Source organism: Esox lucius, chromosome 16 (genome assembly GCF_011004845.1).
Source record: "Esox lucius isolate fEsoLuc1 chromosome 16, fEsoLuc1.pri, whole genome shotgun sequence".
NCBI classification, from domain to species: Eukaryota; Metazoa; Chordata; class Actinopteri; order Esociformes; family Esocidae; genus Esox; species Esox lucius.
The window spans coordinates 120,488-139,518 of NC_047584.1; the positions used below are offsets into that span (position 1 = coordinate 120,488).

At 40.6% G+C, this 19,031-nt stretch overlaps 1 protein-coding gene across 2 annotated transcripts in view; it reads right to left on the reverse strand.

Moving 5' to 3' along the window:
• Nucleotides 1-858: 858 nt before the first annotated feature.
• Nucleotides 859-19,031, reverse strand: part of scel (sciellin) — a 28,963-nt gene continuing 10,790 nt past the window's right edge. Inside the window, exons 7-14 of one of the 2 annotated variants that reach the window (XM_010905689.4) lie at nt 16,675-16,722; nt 16,425-16,493; nt 16,214-16,285; nt 14,746-14,817; nt 14,564-14,629; nt 6,367-6,484; nt 3,757-3,859; nt 859-3,605 (exon numbers count right to left, since the gene is read on the reverse strand). In XM_010905689.4, the coding sequence (XP_010903991.2) occupies nt 3,589-3,605; nt 3,757-3,859; nt 6,367-6,484; nt 14,564-14,629; nt 14,746-14,817; nt 16,214-16,285; nt 16,425-16,493; nt 16,675-16,722 (565 nt within the window). In that variant the 3' untranslated portion in view covers nt 859-3,588. Of the gene's footprint in view, nt 3,606-3,756; nt 3,860-6,366; nt 6,506-14,563; nt 14,630-14,745; nt 14,818-16,213; nt 16,286-16,424; nt 16,494-16,674; nt 16,723-19,031 lie in introns of both variants that reach the window. The other variant, XM_010905688.4, reaches the window with a different exon arrangement.

Below are 19,031 nucleotides of genomic sequence, written 5' to 3' on the forward strand. Positions count from 1 at the left end.
TGTAACCAACTAACTACAGGTCAGTTGCAATGATGGTCCTGGAGCAACATTTAATATGATGTTGTAGGAACAACAACACAGCGATATCAGATTGTGTAAATATTTATGGTTATATTTTGGTTAATATTTATTTATATATATATATGTTTTTCTGGCGGAGACCCCCAGACCCCCGGCTGATTTGGTCCCCCCCAATGTTAACCCCACAGCCTTGGTTTAGATGCAGTAACATTTTTATAGGACCAACAAAACTTTCTAGTGTTTATGTGCAACAGAGTTAGAATATGCACCTATATATATTTTGGGTTTGTCCATAATTGAGCAGACACATTTTTGACTAGTTATTAAGGAGCTATCTGGTGGAGGGTTTCTGCACCTGAACTTTGCACACGTGGTCACGTGAATTTTCAGTAGAACTAAGTTGCATTGCTGAAGATATGTTTATCGTGAACCACACAGTCTGATATCTTTTTGTACATTTTTCAAATTATATATGCTTTATGTGTATACATTTAACCCATTTAACAAGTATGTAGTCAAAAAATATATAAAAACAAAAAAACATGGTAACTGGAATCAATCTCTCCTACATTGGAAAGGATCATATAAGTGCAAAGAAGGAAGAGTGCTGCTTTGACATTAGGTGTAGTAGGAGCCACTGCTCAGTGGACAGCAGGGTATAATTAATTAGATGACAATTCTAATTGTGATCTGATTAATTATACCCAGCTGTCCACTGATTTTATTATTGGAGAAGAGAGCCGTGGACATTTTTTGAAGTCTAAAGCTTCAATCACCATCTAACTGGAAAGGAACAGTTAAAAAAACACAGATTCTTTTTTTTTAATTTTTAACCTTTATTTAACAAGGTTCGTCAGTGACAAAACATTTTACAAGAATTTAAGTTGACTAAATAATTATTTTCATGATTGTATTGCACACAACCTGACCCCAGCCCTTATTCATGTAATATTTTACAGAGATATGTAGATATGTATGATAATTAGGGAGAAACAATGGTGGCTGAGACAAAATATTAGCTGGATTGTTTTGGGTTTGGATGTTTGAACTATGATAAATTTAGAGATTATTTTAAATAATTCAGACTTTGTTTGAAATGACTCCAATGCTAATTTGTCACAAATGCAATTCAAATGTGATTGTCACATTCAATATTTGTAGTCTGAAAGTTTAAAACCTAGTGGAATTACAGGTTTTACCCATATATCAAACCACCTTGATTGATGGTTTAACATCCAACATAAATGAAAGTTCTGGCCATGTAACTTGTTTGTGAAAGGTTTGAGGGTTTTTTTGTCAAATATTTGGCATGTTTTTCATTTCCAGATAACTTGACAGTTAACATGTGGTATGTAACTTATTTAGATAGAGGGTGAAATTTGCATCAACATCTTACACTATGATTTTGAACATTCAAAGCTCTGGGAAGCTTATTTTTTTGACATATTACAATACAATTCCTAAACTTGTTAAAATAACATCTTATGAAATTCTTAAAATTGGGGAGGGAGAAATCATAACTTAAAATCTGCTTGCAACTGTCATATCGCCCACTGACATTGCTAAGTACACAAAGTGCAAGTTACCAAGTGCAAGTGCATTAGCTGCATAACTGAAAGTGCAAGCATTACCACCAATCAGCCTACAACTAGTGATAACTGTGTCCTTGGGATGTTTCAAACACCCTTGCCTAACCCCTAACAATCACTGGATTTGGGATATCCCATAGCAATCCTGATAGCAATGATTATGCCACTTCAAACATTCCTGGCAATACTATGACAACTAGTGGAGCCACATAAGTAAATGACTGTAAGACAAAGTAAAGAGAAAATATAAATGCATTTATTTAATGTTATTGTGCAAATATTTATCATATTAATATCAGCACAGTTTTTGTAGAAATAACACAAGACAGGTACAAAATAATGCAGTTTTTTTTATGTTGATACAGTACTGTCCAAAGGTTTTAGGCAGGTATGAAAAAATGCTGTAAAGTGACAATGTTTTCAAAAAGACATGTTCATTGTTTGTATTTTTCAATTAACAAAATGCAAAGTGAGTGAACCTAAGAATTCAAAATCAAATCAATATTTGGTGACCATGCAGCATAAATTCTTAAAGTAATACTTGCACACAGTAGTTGAAGGAACTCGGGAGGTCGGTTGGCCCAAACATCTTGGAGAACTAATCACAGTTCTTCTGTGGATTTAGGCAGCCCATCTCTTCATGTAATCCCAGACAGACTTTATGATGTTGAGATCAGGGCTCTGTGGGTGCCATACCATCACTTCCTGGACTCCTTGTTTTTTTTTACACTTAAGATAGTTCTTAATTAATTTCACTAAGTTTTTGGGGTTATTGTCATGCTGCAAAATAAATTTGGGGCCAATCAGTTGCCTCCCTGATGGTACTGCATGATGGATAAATGTCTGCCTGTACTTCTCAGCATTGAGACCATTAATTCTGACCAAATCCCAAAATAAAATTGCAGATATACAGCCCCAAATTTTCTAGGAAGCTCCACCATGCTTCACTGTTGCCTGCAGACAGTCAATCATGTACCGCTCCTCAGCCCTTTGGCGAATAAACAGCCTTCTGCTATTACCAGATATTTAAAATGTTGACTAATCAGTACAGTGCACATGCTGACATGTTTCGGTACCCCAATTCCTGTGTTTTTGTGCATTAAGTTGCTTGGCCTTTTTTTCACATCGGAGGTATGGCTTTTTGGCTGCAAGTCTTCCATGAAGGCGACTTCTGACCAGACTCACCAGGGTCCCACTCTTTTCTGCCAATTCTGAACTGATGGCACTGTTCTACCTATTCCTCTTCTGATTGCAAAGGAACGTAAGCAAAGGGTCTTTCATCTGCTGCGTTAAGTTTCTCTGGCCGATCACTGCTTCTACCATCCTCAACGTTGCTGTTTCTGAGACAGCACATCTGGAAACCCATCTGCCTTGAAATTCCAGCCTGGAAGAGACCTTGCTGATGCAGCATAACTACTTTGTGTCTTTGCTGTGCTCAATCTTACTATTGGTGTATGACTTTTAATAGTAAACTGTCTTCAGCAACCTCACGTTGTTAGATGAGTTTGCCTGGTCCTCACCCAGTTGTATTCCTCCTACACTGCGGTTTCTGATTCAGTTAATGATTGTGTTTCAACATATTGAATTTATGATCATTAGATGATCATTATCACATGTTTGGTATAATTGTTTAATCATACACCTGACTGTATGCCTACAAAATCCTTGACAATCCTTGTGCAAGTGTCCCTTGTGGCTGTTTTAATGGCAAAGTGTGGTCACACCAAATATTGGTTGGACTTTTATTTTTCTTCTGTTCACTCACTTATGTTAATTGATAAATATAATCCACTAGCATGTCTATTTTTGAACACATTCTTAGTTCACAGGATTTTTCACACTGGCTAAAACTTTTGCACAGTAATGTGCATGTCCGTAACTGACAATCCATGACACCAAAATGTAATTAACGTATACATAAATGTATTTAAACTGCCATAGAAAGTATCCCATAATAATCCGCATGAAGGTTGAATCTTCAACGATGCCATTTTGCTGAAAATAATTTAGAAAGTCAAGCCTTTGGTTTGAAGATAATTATGCACCCAAAATGAACACACATTCAAACCCAGTAAATCCTAAATAAAAACTTTAAACTTAAAAAATAAAAGTTGGTATGAGTTCTGTGTGATTTCTAAATGTTTACCTCTGGTAACTTCGAAACAGCGCTCACAGTGAATGGTGCGTCTGTAGACCCACATACTGTCCCCAGCTTTCAGATGACCCAGATCACTGCTGCACACCTCACACTGGTGATGCAGAGAAAAACACATTCAGAAACGCTTGTTAGGCAAAGTTGGTTCCAGAAGTTGCACAACATTTTCAGAACTTTAAATCTTCATCTGCATTACGTTGGTCCTCCACTCAACGCAAAACACTGGCAAAATAGTCTCAATAATTTGTGCTCTGTTTGTGTTGATTTGTGCTTTTTAAATTTGTTTATGCTGCTATAATATTTTATAGGTCATTCTGTGGTAACTCAGCCCCCCAACATTCAATTCACCCAAAATAGTCTTGTTTGTTTGTGCTGCTGCAGTATTTTGCTTTTTAGACATAACATTTTAGGTGAATTTTTGTGAATTTGAAATATTCTTTAATATTTAAAAACTTCTAGCAGCACATACGAAAGTTTGAACAGCTCAAATGGAGCAGAGATGATTGAGCCTATTTTCAGTCTGTTTAGAGCATATTGGTGGACTGGTAAAGTCATCACATAAAAGGTGTTACGCTACTATACTATTGTGCTGGGGGATATGAGGAATGCACTATTAACTTTTCCCAGTCTCCTCCAGTTTTAAATTTTAGGAGGAGATGAGGTCCTGGTTCACACCTGCGGATTACCTGGTTTGGGGGGCCCGTTGCTGTCCCTGTCCTTGTCCACTTGGTCATACTTCTGACCTAGTCTAAAATCAAATGGACTCTGGATTTAGCCCAGAGAAATGTATTTATTATTCCAATTGGACTCTTAATATCTCACCCGGCACAGCCAGAAGAGGACTGGTCACCCCTCTGAGCCTGGGTCCTCTCTAGGTTTCTTCCTAAAATTCGACCTTCTTAGGGAGTTTTTCCTAGCCACTGAAATTCCACAATACTGTTGTTTGCTCCTTCGGGGTTTCTCTGTAAAGCACTTTGTGACAACTGCTGTTGTAAAAAGGGCTTTATAAATAAATTTGATTGATTTGATTGAGCTTATCGCTCCCTAGCTCTGCCGCCATGTGTTGGAGTTTACCCCGGTGAACGAGAGGGGCGTTTCCCTGCGCCTACGGGTCAGGGATAGGTCTCTCACTGTTGTTTGTGCCTACGGGCTGAACGGCAGTGCAGAGTACCCGACCTTCTTGGAGTCTCTGGGAAGGGTGCTGGAAAGTGCTCCGACTGGGGACTCTATCGTTCAACTGGGGGACTTCAACGCCCATGTGGGCAACGACAATGACACCTGGAGGGGCGTGATTGGGAGGAACGGCCCCCCTGATCTGAACCCGAGCAGTGTTCAGTTATTGGACTTCTGTGCTAGTCACAGTTTGTCCATAACGAACACCATGTTCAAGCATAAGGGTGTCCATCAGTGCACGTGGCACCAGGACACCCTAGGCCGTAGGTCGATGATCGACTTTGTTGTCGTTTCATCTGACCTGCGGCCGTATGTCTTGGACACTCGGGTGAAGAGAGGGGCGGAGCTGTCAACCACTGCTGACTGTGGAGCACCCCACAAGCCTTGCCATTTTAGAGATGCTCCTACTCAGTCGTCTGGCCATAACATTTTGGCCCTTGTCAGGGTCGCTCAGGTCTTTACTCCTCCCCATTTCTCCTGCATCCAACACATTGACAACGAGAACTAATTGTTCGCTTATTATTTAATCTACCCAGATCTGCCCTTGTTAGGAGATGATCAACGTTATTCGCTTCACCATCAGTAGACTTTGAATATTCTACAATTTTCTTATGACAGTTAAACAACATGTCAACAGGGTATGCAGAAATATTGAAGGGTGGTGAAGAAAAGTACTTTACCTACTTGGCACTTTAACCAAATTAATGTCTTTAACCACTTTAATGTTTTTTGATTAATTTATGATCCAGCATCTCAGAAACAGCTGACATGAGATTGGACTGTAAGTGCCTGAGTTTAAAGAGAACAGCAAAAAACAAACATTCAGTGAACGGTAGTTCTGTGGGCAGAAACCTTTTTTAGGAAAGAGGTCAAAGGTGCATGTAAGTCCACAACTACTCAAATAACCTCTCTTTATGGTGTGCTCAAAGGTATTTCTGAATGCACAGTGGTTGGGCTGTCAGTAAGGGATGGGGAGATGAGGTTAACAGGGGGCACTTTACCAGAACTGGATGATTGAAGACTGTAAAAATGTTCTGATGAATCTTGATTTCTGATGCAACATGCAGATGCATATTCTACCTGATGCTTCCAGCATGCTTCGTTCAAACTGGTTCCACAAATAGTGACTTCATTTTACTTCAGTGGCCTTCACAGTCCCCCGATCTCATACCAATTAAGGTCCTTTTGGATAAGGTGGAGCGGGAGGTTTGCAGCATGAATTTATGGCTGGAACATTGTCAGGGACTGCATGATGCTATTGAGTTAGCAAGGACCAAAATCCCAAAGGAATGACAATTCAAGCTGTTCTGGAGGCAATATACTGGCTACTGAGTGTAAATTGCGAAACTTATATAACAGAAGCTTGTATGCAACTCAGTCAGCTGTTCAATTATTTCAATATTTGTTAAAATGGTTGAAGCATACTACCTTGAAGCAGGTAGTATGGCAGTTGATCTTCATATCCTCCAGCACCATCTTAGGGTCAGAGCTCATGGGTGAACGGCAGTAAGAACACAGGTCTCTCTCCAACACAGTCCTAGAGGGACTAATAGGGACAGTATCATCCCTGTGTGGAAGAAAGAATGGATGTAGCATCTCATGTGAGGCCAGACATAATTGTAATATTAAAACTTGCAGTGCTTTGTAATTTGTGATATTACAGGAGCCATGCTGCTGTAATATTTGTAGAATGTGGTTTGGCATTGTCTTGCTAAAATAAGCTAGGCATTCCCTGAAAGACAGATGGCAGCATATCTGCCATCTGTTTTAGCGGTTTTAGCGAGCGCCGAAGAAAAATTACCAGTGCCAAATATGAACTGAAAAAAGATTTGCATTTCAAATCATCTCCGAATGTGTTTAATAGCAATTTATCAAACAACTGTTGAACAAGCAGAACATAAACTGAAGGCTTATGAAATCCTCTAACGTAAAACTTCACATTACAAAACAAAGCAAAAATGTTCAATTAATCATGATTTGATTTTAGGTCATATTGTACTGACCTATAGACTACCATGGCCTTGTCAGATCCTTTTATTTAGTTAATAAAAAGAGGGTGAAATGTTCTGAAGCAGGATGTGACCTCTGCAACTGACTGTACCTCACACCCATGTCCCTCAAACTCACTCCACTCCCCCTTCCAATGTTGTAATAAATAAGATTTATTCAGAAATAACAAGAAAATGCATAGATTTCTGTCATAAGGTAACTCATTGCCTTTACTGTACATGGACCAATTATTCTTACTGACGTGCGTAGTAACCCCCCAAAGGCCCATTCTGAGCCAGGAGAAACCCTGTCATAAGTTTGCATACCCTGGCAGAATTAGTGACATTTTGGCATTGATTTTGAAAATATGATTGATCACGCAAAAAAAAAGTATTTTATTTAAGGATAGTGATCATAGGAAGCCATTCATTATCATGTTGTTGCTTGGCTCCTTTTTAAATCATAATGATAACAGAAATCACCCAAATGGCCCTGACCAAAAGTTTACATTTCCCTTGAATGTTTGGCCTTGTCACAGACACGCAAAGTGACACACACAGGTGAAAATGACAATAAAAGGTTAATTTCCCACACCCACAAATTGAAATTAGTGTCTGTGTATGAATAGTCAATGAGTGTGTTTGCTCTCATGTGGATGCACTGAGCAGCCATGGGGAGCAGAAAATAACTGTCAAAAGACCTGCATAACAAGGTAATTGAACATTATAAAGATGATAAAGGATATAAAAAGATATCCAAAGCCTTGCAAATGCTAGACAGTACTGTTCAATCACTTATTAAGAAGTGGAAAATTCAGGGATCTCTTGATATCAAGGACAAGCTCTCTCTTGATAGACCAAGAAAGATTTCAGCCAAAACTGCCGGAGGAATTGTTCTGGATACAAAAAAAACTTCACAGGTAACCTCAGGAGAAATATAGGCTGCTCTGGAAAAAGATGGTGTGGTTGTTTCAAGGAGCATAATACGACAATACTTGAACATAAATGAGTTGCATGGTCGAGTTACCAGAAAGAAGCCTTTACAGCGCCAATGCCACAAAAAAGCCTGGTTACAATACACCCGACAAACACCTTGACATGCCTCACAGCTTCGGGCACACTGTAATTTGTTTTATTAAGTTTTATGTTCACAACCATAAGCGCTATGTTTGGAGAGGGGTCAACAAGGCCTATAGTGGAAAGAATACCATCCCCACTGTGAATCACTGATGTTTTTGGGGCATGTGAGCTCTAAAGGCACGGATAATCTTGTGACAATTGATGGCAAGATGAATGCAGCATGTTATCAGAAAAATACTGGCAGACAATTTGCATTCTTCTGCATGAAAGCTGTGCATGGGACGCTCTTGGACTTTCCACCACGACAATGACCCTAAGCACAAGACCAAGCTGACCCTCCAGTGGTTACAGCAGAAAAAGGTGAAGTTTCTGGAGTGGCCATCACAGTCTCCTGACCTTAATATAATTGAGCCACTCTGGGGAGATCTTACACTCTGGGGAGATCTTACATGCGGTTCATGTAAGGCAACCAAAGACTTTGCATGACCTGGAGGCATTTTGCCAAGACGAATGGGCAGCAATACGACCTGCAAGAATTTGAGGCCTCATAGACAACTATTACAATAGACAGCACACTGTCATTGATGGTAAAGGGAGCAATACACAGTATTAAGAACTAAGATTATGCAGATACTTTTTTTTTCTTTGCTGCCATGTTTTGTTTTATGATTGTGCCTTTCTGTTATAACCTACATTTGAATATAAATCCCATAAGAAATAAAAGTAATATGTTTTGCAGGCTTATTCATGTTTTCTTAAAAAAATAAACATATTACCAATTCTCCAACGGTATGCAAACTTTTGAGCACAACTGTTGTGCCTTCAAAGATGTGGATGTCAGCCATGCCATGTGCACTAATGCACCCCCATACCATCACAGATGTTGGCTTTTGAACTGTGCACTGATAACAAGGCAGATGGTCCCTTTTTGCCCAGAGGATGTGGCATCCATGAGTCACAAAAATAATTTCTAATTTGTATTTGTCAGAGCACAGGGCAGTTTTCCACTTCGCCTCAGTCCATCTTAATAATTTTACCTGTTCCATCCACACTCATACTTTTTCGTATGGAGGATGCTTGTCTACATTGGAATTTAAAGCACTAGTGATATACTCTAGAACCAGTTCAGCTTCAGGTAAAGTACAATGAACAAAATTATAAACGCAATACTTTTGTTTTTGCCGCCATTTATCATGAGCTGAACTCAAATACTTTCTCTATGTACACAAATGTCCACTTCTCTCTAATATTGTTCACAAATCTGTCTAAATCTGTGTTAGTGAGCACTTCGCCTTTGCCGAGATAATCCATCCAACTCACAGGTGTGGCATATCAAGATGCTGAATAGACAGATTATTGCACAGGTGTGCCTTAGGCTGGCCACAATAAAAGGCCACTCCTATATGTATTGGCATAAAAGACTGTGTTAACTTTGTAATTATTGGAGAACATGTAAGAACTATGGAAGATCAACATTCTGGACTCATGCTAAATAAAGATTCTCCCCTGATTACCGGTTGCATTAATTTTATTCATGGATAAAAAATTGACAGAATCTAACACAGGCGATTTCATCACTAAAATCTGAAAACATTTTCCCCCAAATTCCATCAAAATGTCTTCTGCCCCACCAGAGGAGACAATACACTGGACCAGGTGTATACAGACATTCCAGAGGTCTACAAACCCCCCCCCCCCCCCCGCCTGGGTCAGTCTGATCACCTCTCATTGTTCCTTCTGCCCAAGTATTTACCCCTCATTAAACAGGTGAAACCATCAGTGAGGTCAGTCAAAGTGTGGCCAGAGGGAGCAGACTCACTAGTACAACACCAGTTTCAACACACAGACTGGATACTGTTTGCAATTGATGCCACCCTTGACTCCCATACAGACATATGCTTGCTCCGTCCGGATCGAGGAGCACTTCAACAAAAACTCAGATTTTGCATGTCGTAGGGAATCCAAGCCATCACAGACTACTGGCCAAATAGCCCCACCCCCACAGCTAGCGACGTCTCCACCACCGACAAGTTAAACAGGTTCTATGGTCGCTTCGACAGGGACAACAAAAAGCCAACCATCAAAGCTGAACTCCACCCGGACGTCCCACCCTAAGTCTGTGCTCTCTGCACTGTGCAGGGTGAATACACGTAAGGCCACTGGTCCTGATAGAGTCCCCGAGTGTGTGCTCAGAACATTTGCTGGTCAGCTGGCCGAGGTCTTCACTCAGGTGACCAGCATGTTCAGAAGTCTTGACATTTTCAACTTGTCACTGGCCCAGGTGGTGGTCCCCACGTGCTTCAAGACCGCAACCATTGTGCCAGTGCCGAAGCAGTCTTCTGCATCTAGCCTGAATGACTTTCGACCTGTCGCACTCACCCCCACGATCATCAAGTGCTCCAAAAGACTAGTTTTGGTCTGCCTCCTGTTGTGGAAATTTCTTATACAATGTATTCTGATTGTATAAAGGACTGAGTCCCACTGTTAAGATAGGTACAGGAATGTGTGGGACCTGGTATTTGCATAGGGGGCATCTATTGCCTGTCCAGATGGAGATCAATGGGTTTTAGGACAGGATAGGAGAAGATACAGCAAGGGGGCAGTAAGGCCAGTTGGCCCCTTTGGGTAAACATTATTACAGGAAGGATAAGGTGGGGGAAGATAGCATTTGACGTGTGTGATAGAACAAAGGGAAAGGTGTTTGATTGACATGAAACAGATGGCAGCATCTTACCACACCCCTTTTTCCTATGTAATAAATACTGTCGAAATGATGTTTTTATTTAGAAACTATCCACCGTTACTTTGTAACCTGTATACTTTCTCCTTGCAAGCAAGATTAAAACCGTTTATTGCGCAATTGATTTCTCCTGTCTTACCTACCATTTTCATAGAACTTTGGAATTTTAGAAATTGCCATCACACTCCCCCCAAACCTGGATTCCTACCAGTTTGCCTACCGGTCAAATAAGTCTACAGAGGACGCCATCTCCACAACTTCACCTCCTCTACCCTGATACTGATCACTGGTGTTCCACAAGGCTGCGTGCTGAGCCCCCTTCTGTACTCCCTCTTCCCCCCAACTGTGTTCCTGTACAAAGCTCCAACATGATTGTCAAGTTCACAGACGACACCATGGTGGTAGGCCTGATTAGTGACAATGACGAGTCAGCCTACAAGAAGGATGGTCAAGTGCCTGGCAGCATGGTGCGCTGATGACAACCTGGCTCTCAATGCAAAGACAACCAAGGAGCTCATTGTGGATTACAGAATGTCTAAAGGCTGCAGTCGCCCCAGTTCTCATTGATGGCAAAGAGGTGGAGTGTGTGCCCAACTCCAAATTCCTGGGTGTCCACATATCCGAGGACCTCAACATCTCAGCCCTGTCGGTCTTCCAAGATCCTTGTGAACTTCTACCGCTGAACAATCGAGAGCATTCTGACCAATTGCGTCACCGTGTGGCTTGGTGGTTATTCCATAGCTGACCAGAAGGCCCTGCAACGGGTGGTGAAAACGGGTACCCAGCTCCCAGCTATTGAAAACCGCAAGCACAAGCGGTGTCTGCATAGGGCTTGTGGCATCACCAGGGACCCTTCACACCCATGGCACAATCTATTTGCCCTCCACCCATCAGGCAGGCGGTACAGAGCTCTCTGTTCACACACCAGCAGGCTCAGAAACAGTTTCTTTCCATCTGCTATAACCCTGCTGACTTCCCATTACCAACTATACACTACCGGACTAGTCTGATAAGTTTTTTTATTTCATGTGTCATTGCTGCTATTCCTTTATTTCATTTGCACATGCCAACTTGCACCTTAACCCTGCACATTTGGAACTGCAACTGTACTTGCAGTTTCAATTGTTACACAAGCCTACCTCAAGAACCTTATTGCTGCTATCCCTACATTTTAGCTGCACATGCTACCTTTCTCCTTCATTTTGCCTCGATTGCAAATTCAGAATACTATTGAGAATTGCCACAACTATTTACAGTGGGGAGAACAAGTATTTGATACACTGCGGATTTTGCAGGTTTTCCTACTTACAAAGCATGTAGAATCTAAAACAAAAATCCAGAAAATCACATTGTATGATTTTTAAGCAATTCATTTGCATTTTATTGCATGACATAAGTATTAGATACATCAGAAAAGCAGAACTTAATATTTGGTACAGAAACCTTTGTTTGCAATTTCAGAGATCATATGTTTCCTGTAGTTCTTGACCAGGTTTGCACACACTGCAGCAAGAAATTTGGACAACTCCTCCATACAGACCTTCTCCAGATCCTTCAGGTTTCGGGGCTGTCGCTGGGCAATACGGACTTTCAGCTCCTTCCAAATATTTTCTATTGGGTTCAGGTCTGGAGACTGACTAGGCCACTCCCGGACCTTGAGATGTTTCTTACGGAGCCACTCCTTAGTTGCCCTGGTCGTTGTCATGCTGGAAGACCCAGCCACGACCCATCTTCAATGCTCTTACTGAGGGAAGGAGGTTTTTGGCCAAGATCTCGCGATACATGGCCCCATCCATCATCATCATCATCATCATCATCTTCCGCTTATCCGGGGCCGGGTCGCGGGGGCAGCAGTCTAAGCAGCGATGCCCAGACTTCCCTCTCCTTAGACACTTCCTCCAGGTCTTCCGGGGGGACAGCCGGCCGGGAGACATAGTCCCTCTAGTGTGTCCTAGGTCTTCCCTGGGGTCTCCTCCCGGTGGGATGGGACCGGAACACCTTCCCAGGAAGGTGTTCCGGAGGCATCCGGAACAGATGCCCAAGCCACCTCAGCTGACCCCTCTCGATGTGGAGGAGCAGCAGCTCTACTCCCGGGTGACCGAGCTTCTCACCCGATCTCTAAGGGATCGCCCAGCCACCCTGCGGAGAAAGCTCATTTCGGCCGCCTGTATCCAGGATCTTGTCCTTTCGGTCATGACCCAAAGCTCAAAGGCCCCATCCATCCTCCCCTCAATACATTGCAGTTGTCCTGTCCCCTTTGTAGAAAAGCATCCCCAAAGAATGATGTTTCCACCTCCATGCTTCATGGTTGGGATGGTGTTCTTGGGGTTGTACTCATCCTTCTTCTTCCTCCAAACACGGCGAATGGAGTTTAGACCAAAAAGCTCTATTTTTGTCTCATCAGACCACATTACCTTCTCCCATTCCTCCTCTGGATCATCCAGATGATCATTGGCAAACTTCAGACGGCCCGGGACATGCGCTGGCTTGAGCAGGGGGACCTTGATTGCGCTGCAGGATTTTAATCCATGACGGCGTAGTGTGTTACGAATGGTGAGACTGTGGTCCCAGCTCTCTTCAGGTCATTGACCAGGTCCTGCCGTATAGTTCTGGGCTGATCCCTCACCTTCCTCATGATCATTGATGCCCCACGAGGTGAGATCTTGCATGGAGCCCCAGACCGAGGGAGATTGACCGTCATTTTGAACTTCTTCCATTTTCTAATAATTGCGCCAATAGTTGTTGCCTTCTCACCAAGCTGCTTGCCTATTGTCCTGTAGCCCATCCCAGCCTTGTGCAGGTCTACAATTTTATTCCTGATGTCCTTACACAGCCCCCTGGTCTTGGCCATTGTAGAGAGGTTGGAGTCTGTTTGATTGAGTGTGTGGACAGGTGTCTTTTATACAGGTAACATGTTCAAACAGGTGCAGTTAATACAGGTAATGAGTGGAGAACAGGAGGGCTTCTTAAAGAAAAACTAACAGGTCTGTGAGAGACGGAATTCTTGCTGGTTGTTAGGTGATCAAATACTTCTGTTATGCAATAAAATGCAAATTAATTATTTAAATATCATACACTGTGATTAGATTCCGTCTCTCACAGTTGAAGTGTACCTATGATCAAAATTACAGACCTCTACATGCTTTATAAGTAGGAAAACCTGCAAAATCTGCATTGTATCTCCCCACTGTATCATTTTCCATCTTTATAAAGTTCCATTACCTTGTTATGTAGGTCTTTTGACAGTTCTTTTCTGCTCAGTGCATCATGCATCCACGTGAGAGCTAACGAACTCATTGACTATTTATTCACAGACACTAATTGCAATTTAAAAAGTCCCAGGTGTGGGAAATTCACCTTTAATTGCCATTTTCACCTGGGTGTGTCACCTTGGGTGTCTGTAACAAGGCTAAACATTCAAGGGTTCGTAAACTTTTGATCAGGGCCATTTGGGTGATTTCCGTTATCATTATGATTTAAAAAGGAGCCAAACAACTATGGGATAATGAATGGCTTCATATGATCACTTTCCTTAAAAGTTTTTTGCATGATCATTCATGTTTTCAAAATCAATGTGAAAATGTCACGATTTTTGCCAGGGTATGCAAATTTATGAGCACAACTATATAAAGATGAACCCACTAACGTGTTTATTATTATAATTTTTTTAATAGATTTACAATTGCTTAAATCTCCAAATGCAGCGTCATTATAAACACTTTTTAGACCCCCTTACAAATGGTACCTTATTTGACCCAATCAAGCAGATATGTTTTATGTGGTATCTTGTGGTAGGTTGTAATACTGTAGATGTTACCTTTCTGGGATAAAGTACTCAGTTTGGATGGATGTTGGTATAAGATCAACTGGCGGATTCTCAGTCCTGTTCAGATAACACAAAATGCATTATTAACCATATATTGTATGGAGTGTAGAAATTATATTGCTTCTAGAAAATACAGAAACACAGAATTATACACATGTCAAGCCCGGTCTTACTTTTTCTGGGTAGTGCCTGCTGTCATTCTGACATCAGTTGTCTCACTCACTTTTGGTTTTGATGGTGGTGTCCTATTCAAAAACAATGTTACTGTTACCACTTCCATTACCATAACTACTGTTCCACAATGTTCCTTTTACTATTTTAGTTTTTGTCGCATTGTCACTGTTACAACAGGAACATTGTCATTGTTCCTGTTGCAATGCCAATGTTACTGTAATATTAAATCTCTGTTAAAGGTCACATTATTAACTGTAGTGTAATAATCAGGATTATGATGTAAAGGGATGTCTGTCGAACCAATGTGATTGTGTGTATAACATTCACAAACACAATTGGACCATTAGATTTTTTGTAAAGATGGACTAGAACTGATCCCCTGAACTATTTTCTTTATGGAATCAATTGTTTCATCCAAGTACATGCCCGTACCATTACACCGGAACTGAACAACATTACACTGCAACGAAACGCCCGTTGCTGTTGACATTAGCCTCCCAGAAACGAGTGTAGTACAATAGTAGCCTATTCACCGTGGTGGCCAAATGCTATTGTTTGCTAGGCAAAACTCGTCTGTGCATTACCAAACCTTCATCATATCAGACCGGGAAAGACGACGTGTTTGTAGCCTATTCATTTAGAGAAGAGGAGAAGAGGAGAATTCACAATAAATCCCTCTCACAGCCACCGGAGGGCGAGCATTCAAGGTGAGCACGGGTGAAGAGGATAACTATACAAATCATTGGAAATCTCCTTTGATAAATTCATTTGATCGCCTATTCCCTATGGGCACAATGCTATTGATTTTTTAAACCAATCTCTTCTTGGCTTTTCTATAGCAATCGGGTGAATACGATTTACATGTGCATTCCATAGCTTCAAGTCTTTACATTCGATTGGATTCTTGGTTGGTTAATTGAGGACAATGTGGTATGTAAATGGCAATAAATGGAATAACTTCAAATTAAACTGTAGAGGCCACACATTCCTCACAATTTTGATTTAATCAAAGTCAATGTAGCCAAATTGTTATATGTATGAGCATGTTATGTCTGATATCAGACTTGACATCACTCTTTCTGGTCGTGTCACACACTATATTGGATTCTGAAGTTATATTAAAATATTTTGCCATATCATCTTTTTATTCATTTCAATATTCATAACTGCTTGTATAATGAAAACACATGGTGACGTAAAACCTAGTTGCCAAGGCTGCTGCCGTGAGGGAGCAGCAGCAGGAACAAAATATGATCAATAGGCCTGTCTGTTAACCATTTTCTCACTGAAAACCATCACAAGCCATAAAACAAAAAAGTTATTTACATATTGTACAGGTCATTTCTTTTACCTTCCACCTATCACCTTTTAGACAGGTGGGGGGTTTAAACTGGCAACCCTTCAGTTGCTAGCTAGCCTCTCTAAAAGCTAGGCTGCCCTTTGACGGTATTGTCTGAGAATGTTTACCCTTGCTTTGAGGTCAAGACCCGGTCGGTGAAGGTCTCTGTGTTGTCACTCGGCAATTTCACAACTGGAGATCTGTAAAACAGAATAGGCTTAAACATTGTTGGTTATGTATTTATTTAGAGTGGGCACACTCTATAATAAGCTTGGGAATAGTAAAGATAAATAGGCTGTTTACATTGTCTCTCGTTCATACAGTGAGTGAATGCTTTACCTGCACACACTCTGACTTGTGTTAACTGAAGTCTGTGTAGTCATGTCATTTTTGGTGGTGGTTGTTGTGCTGAAGAAATATATTGAATGGTGTGTCAAAATATTAAAATGTTACTGTCAGCTTTGATTAACTTGGCCAGGGTTCCCTTGCATAAGAGACGACCAGCTAGCCTTGTTGAATAAAATACAAGAAAAATCAGGCAAAACCTGAAAAAACACTTGTTATTGTGTGTGCACACTTCAGAACTTACCTTTTCTTCTTAGGTTCTTCTGGAACTATTGTTTTATAGACTTTGCTTCTGTAATAAAATCAAAGAAATAAAGGCAAAATATATATATTTTTATAACTAATACATTTGATTACACAAAAATGAGCAATACTGCACAACAAAAATAAGATTTTACAATTGCATGAATTTAGGTTTTGGTGGTATGGTACTGAAACAAGTACTGTAACAACAGCATTTGACAATATCTTTTACAACAGCAAAATATCACCATACAGAAAGATTCTGTTCATGGTCAAACATTACCCTTTTGTGTAGGTTACGCTAGAATGTCCATTAAGAAAATGCAATGTGCTACATCATGAAGGGATATTTTACCATCACTAATGAAAATGTAACCAAGAGGATAGGTTGAGGATAGGTTGAAGTTGCATAATTGAAATTAAATAGAAAATAAATGTCTATATTGTATTTTATATCTTTTTTTTCTCAGTCTCCCTAGATAATTAGGATCGGAGGTGTTATCAGTTATTATTAACATATTTAATATTTTGCACTGAAAAATGCCACATGGCATGTCACATGATAACAGACAAACAGTGCTGCTTAAAAGTATAAGAACCCCTTACAAAGTTGTATATTTTTTGGTAACACATACTCTGTCATAGCTATGTCATAATGTGTCATGTCAGCTGACATAACATGTCATATCCTGTTATAACATGGTCACGACACTAATGACACATATTTTGAAATATTATGACATATATTGTGTTTTTTTATGACTTGATTTATGTATTTTTGCCCACATGAAATCTGAGTTTCTGTTAAATAAACAATTAAATATGTTTTTGTTTTTCCTTTATTTATACAGTGGGCAAAAAAGTATTTAGTCAGCCACCAATTGTGCAAGTTCTCCCACTTAAAAAGATGAGAGGACTGTCATTTTCATCATAGGTGTACTTCAACTATGAGAGACAAAATGAAAAAATCTGAAAAATCACATTGTAGGATTTTTTATGAATTTATTGGTAAATTATGGTGGAAAATATGTATTTGGTTAATAACAAAAGTTCATCTCAATATTTTGTTATATACCCTTTGTTGGCAATGACCGAGGTCAAACGTTTTCTGTAAGTCTTCAAGGTTTTCACACACTGTTGCTGGTATTTTGGCCCATTCCTCTATGCAGATCTCCTCTAGAGCCGTGATGTTTTGGGGCTGTCGCTGGGCAACACAGACTTTCAACTCCCTCCAAAGATTTTCTATGGGGTTGAGATCCGGTGACTGGTTTGGTCCCTTTGGTCCCTTTGCAGAAAAATAGCCCCAAACCATGATGTTTCCACTCCCATGCTTCACAGTAGGTATGGTGTTCTTTGGATGCAACTCAGCATTCTTTCTCCTCTAAACACGATGAGTTGAGTTTTTACCAAAAAGTTCTATTTTGGTTTCATCTGACCATATGACATTCTCCCATTCCTCTTCTGGACCATCCAAAAGCTCTTTAGCAAACCTCAAACGGGGCCTGGACATGTACTGGCTTAAGCAGGGGGACACGTCTGGCACTGCAGGATTTGAGTCCCTGGCAGCGTAGTGTGTTACTGATGGTAGCCTTTGTTACTTTGGTCCCAGCTCTCTGCAGGTCATTCACTAGGTCCCCCATGTGGTTCTGGGATTTTTACTCACCGTTCTTGCGATCATTTTGACCGCACAGGGTGAGATCTTGCGTTGAGCCCCGGATCGAGGGAGATTATCAGTGGTCTTGTATGACTTCCATTTTCTTATAATTTCTCCCACAGTTGATTTCTTCACACCAAGCTGCTTACCTATTGCAGATTCAGTCTTCCCAGCCTGGTGCAGGTCTACAATTTTGTTTCTGGTGTCCCATGACAGCTCTTTGGTCTTGGCCATAGTGGAGTTTGGAGTGTGACTGTTTGAGGTTGTGGACAGGTGTCTTTTATACTATTAACAAGTTCAAACAGGTGCCATTAATACAGGTAACGAGTGGAGGACAGAGGAGCCTCTTAAAGAAGAAGTTACAGGTCTGTGAGAGCCTGAAATGTTGCTTGTTTGTAGGTGACCAAATACCTATTTTACCAAGGAATTTACCAATAAATTCATAAAAAATACTACAATGTGATTTTCTGGACTTTTTCCCTAATTTTGTCTCTCATAGTTGAAGTGTACTTATGATGAAAATTACAGGCCTCTCTCATTTTTTTAAGTGGGGGAACTTGCACAATTGGTGGCTGATTAAATACTTTTTTGCCCCACTGTATTTGTTATGAATTGGGATAAATCTTATAATATAAATAGGGTTCATACACTCTCAAGCAGCACCGTATGTACTGTAGTTAAATAGAGCCCTCGTGAAATTTCCC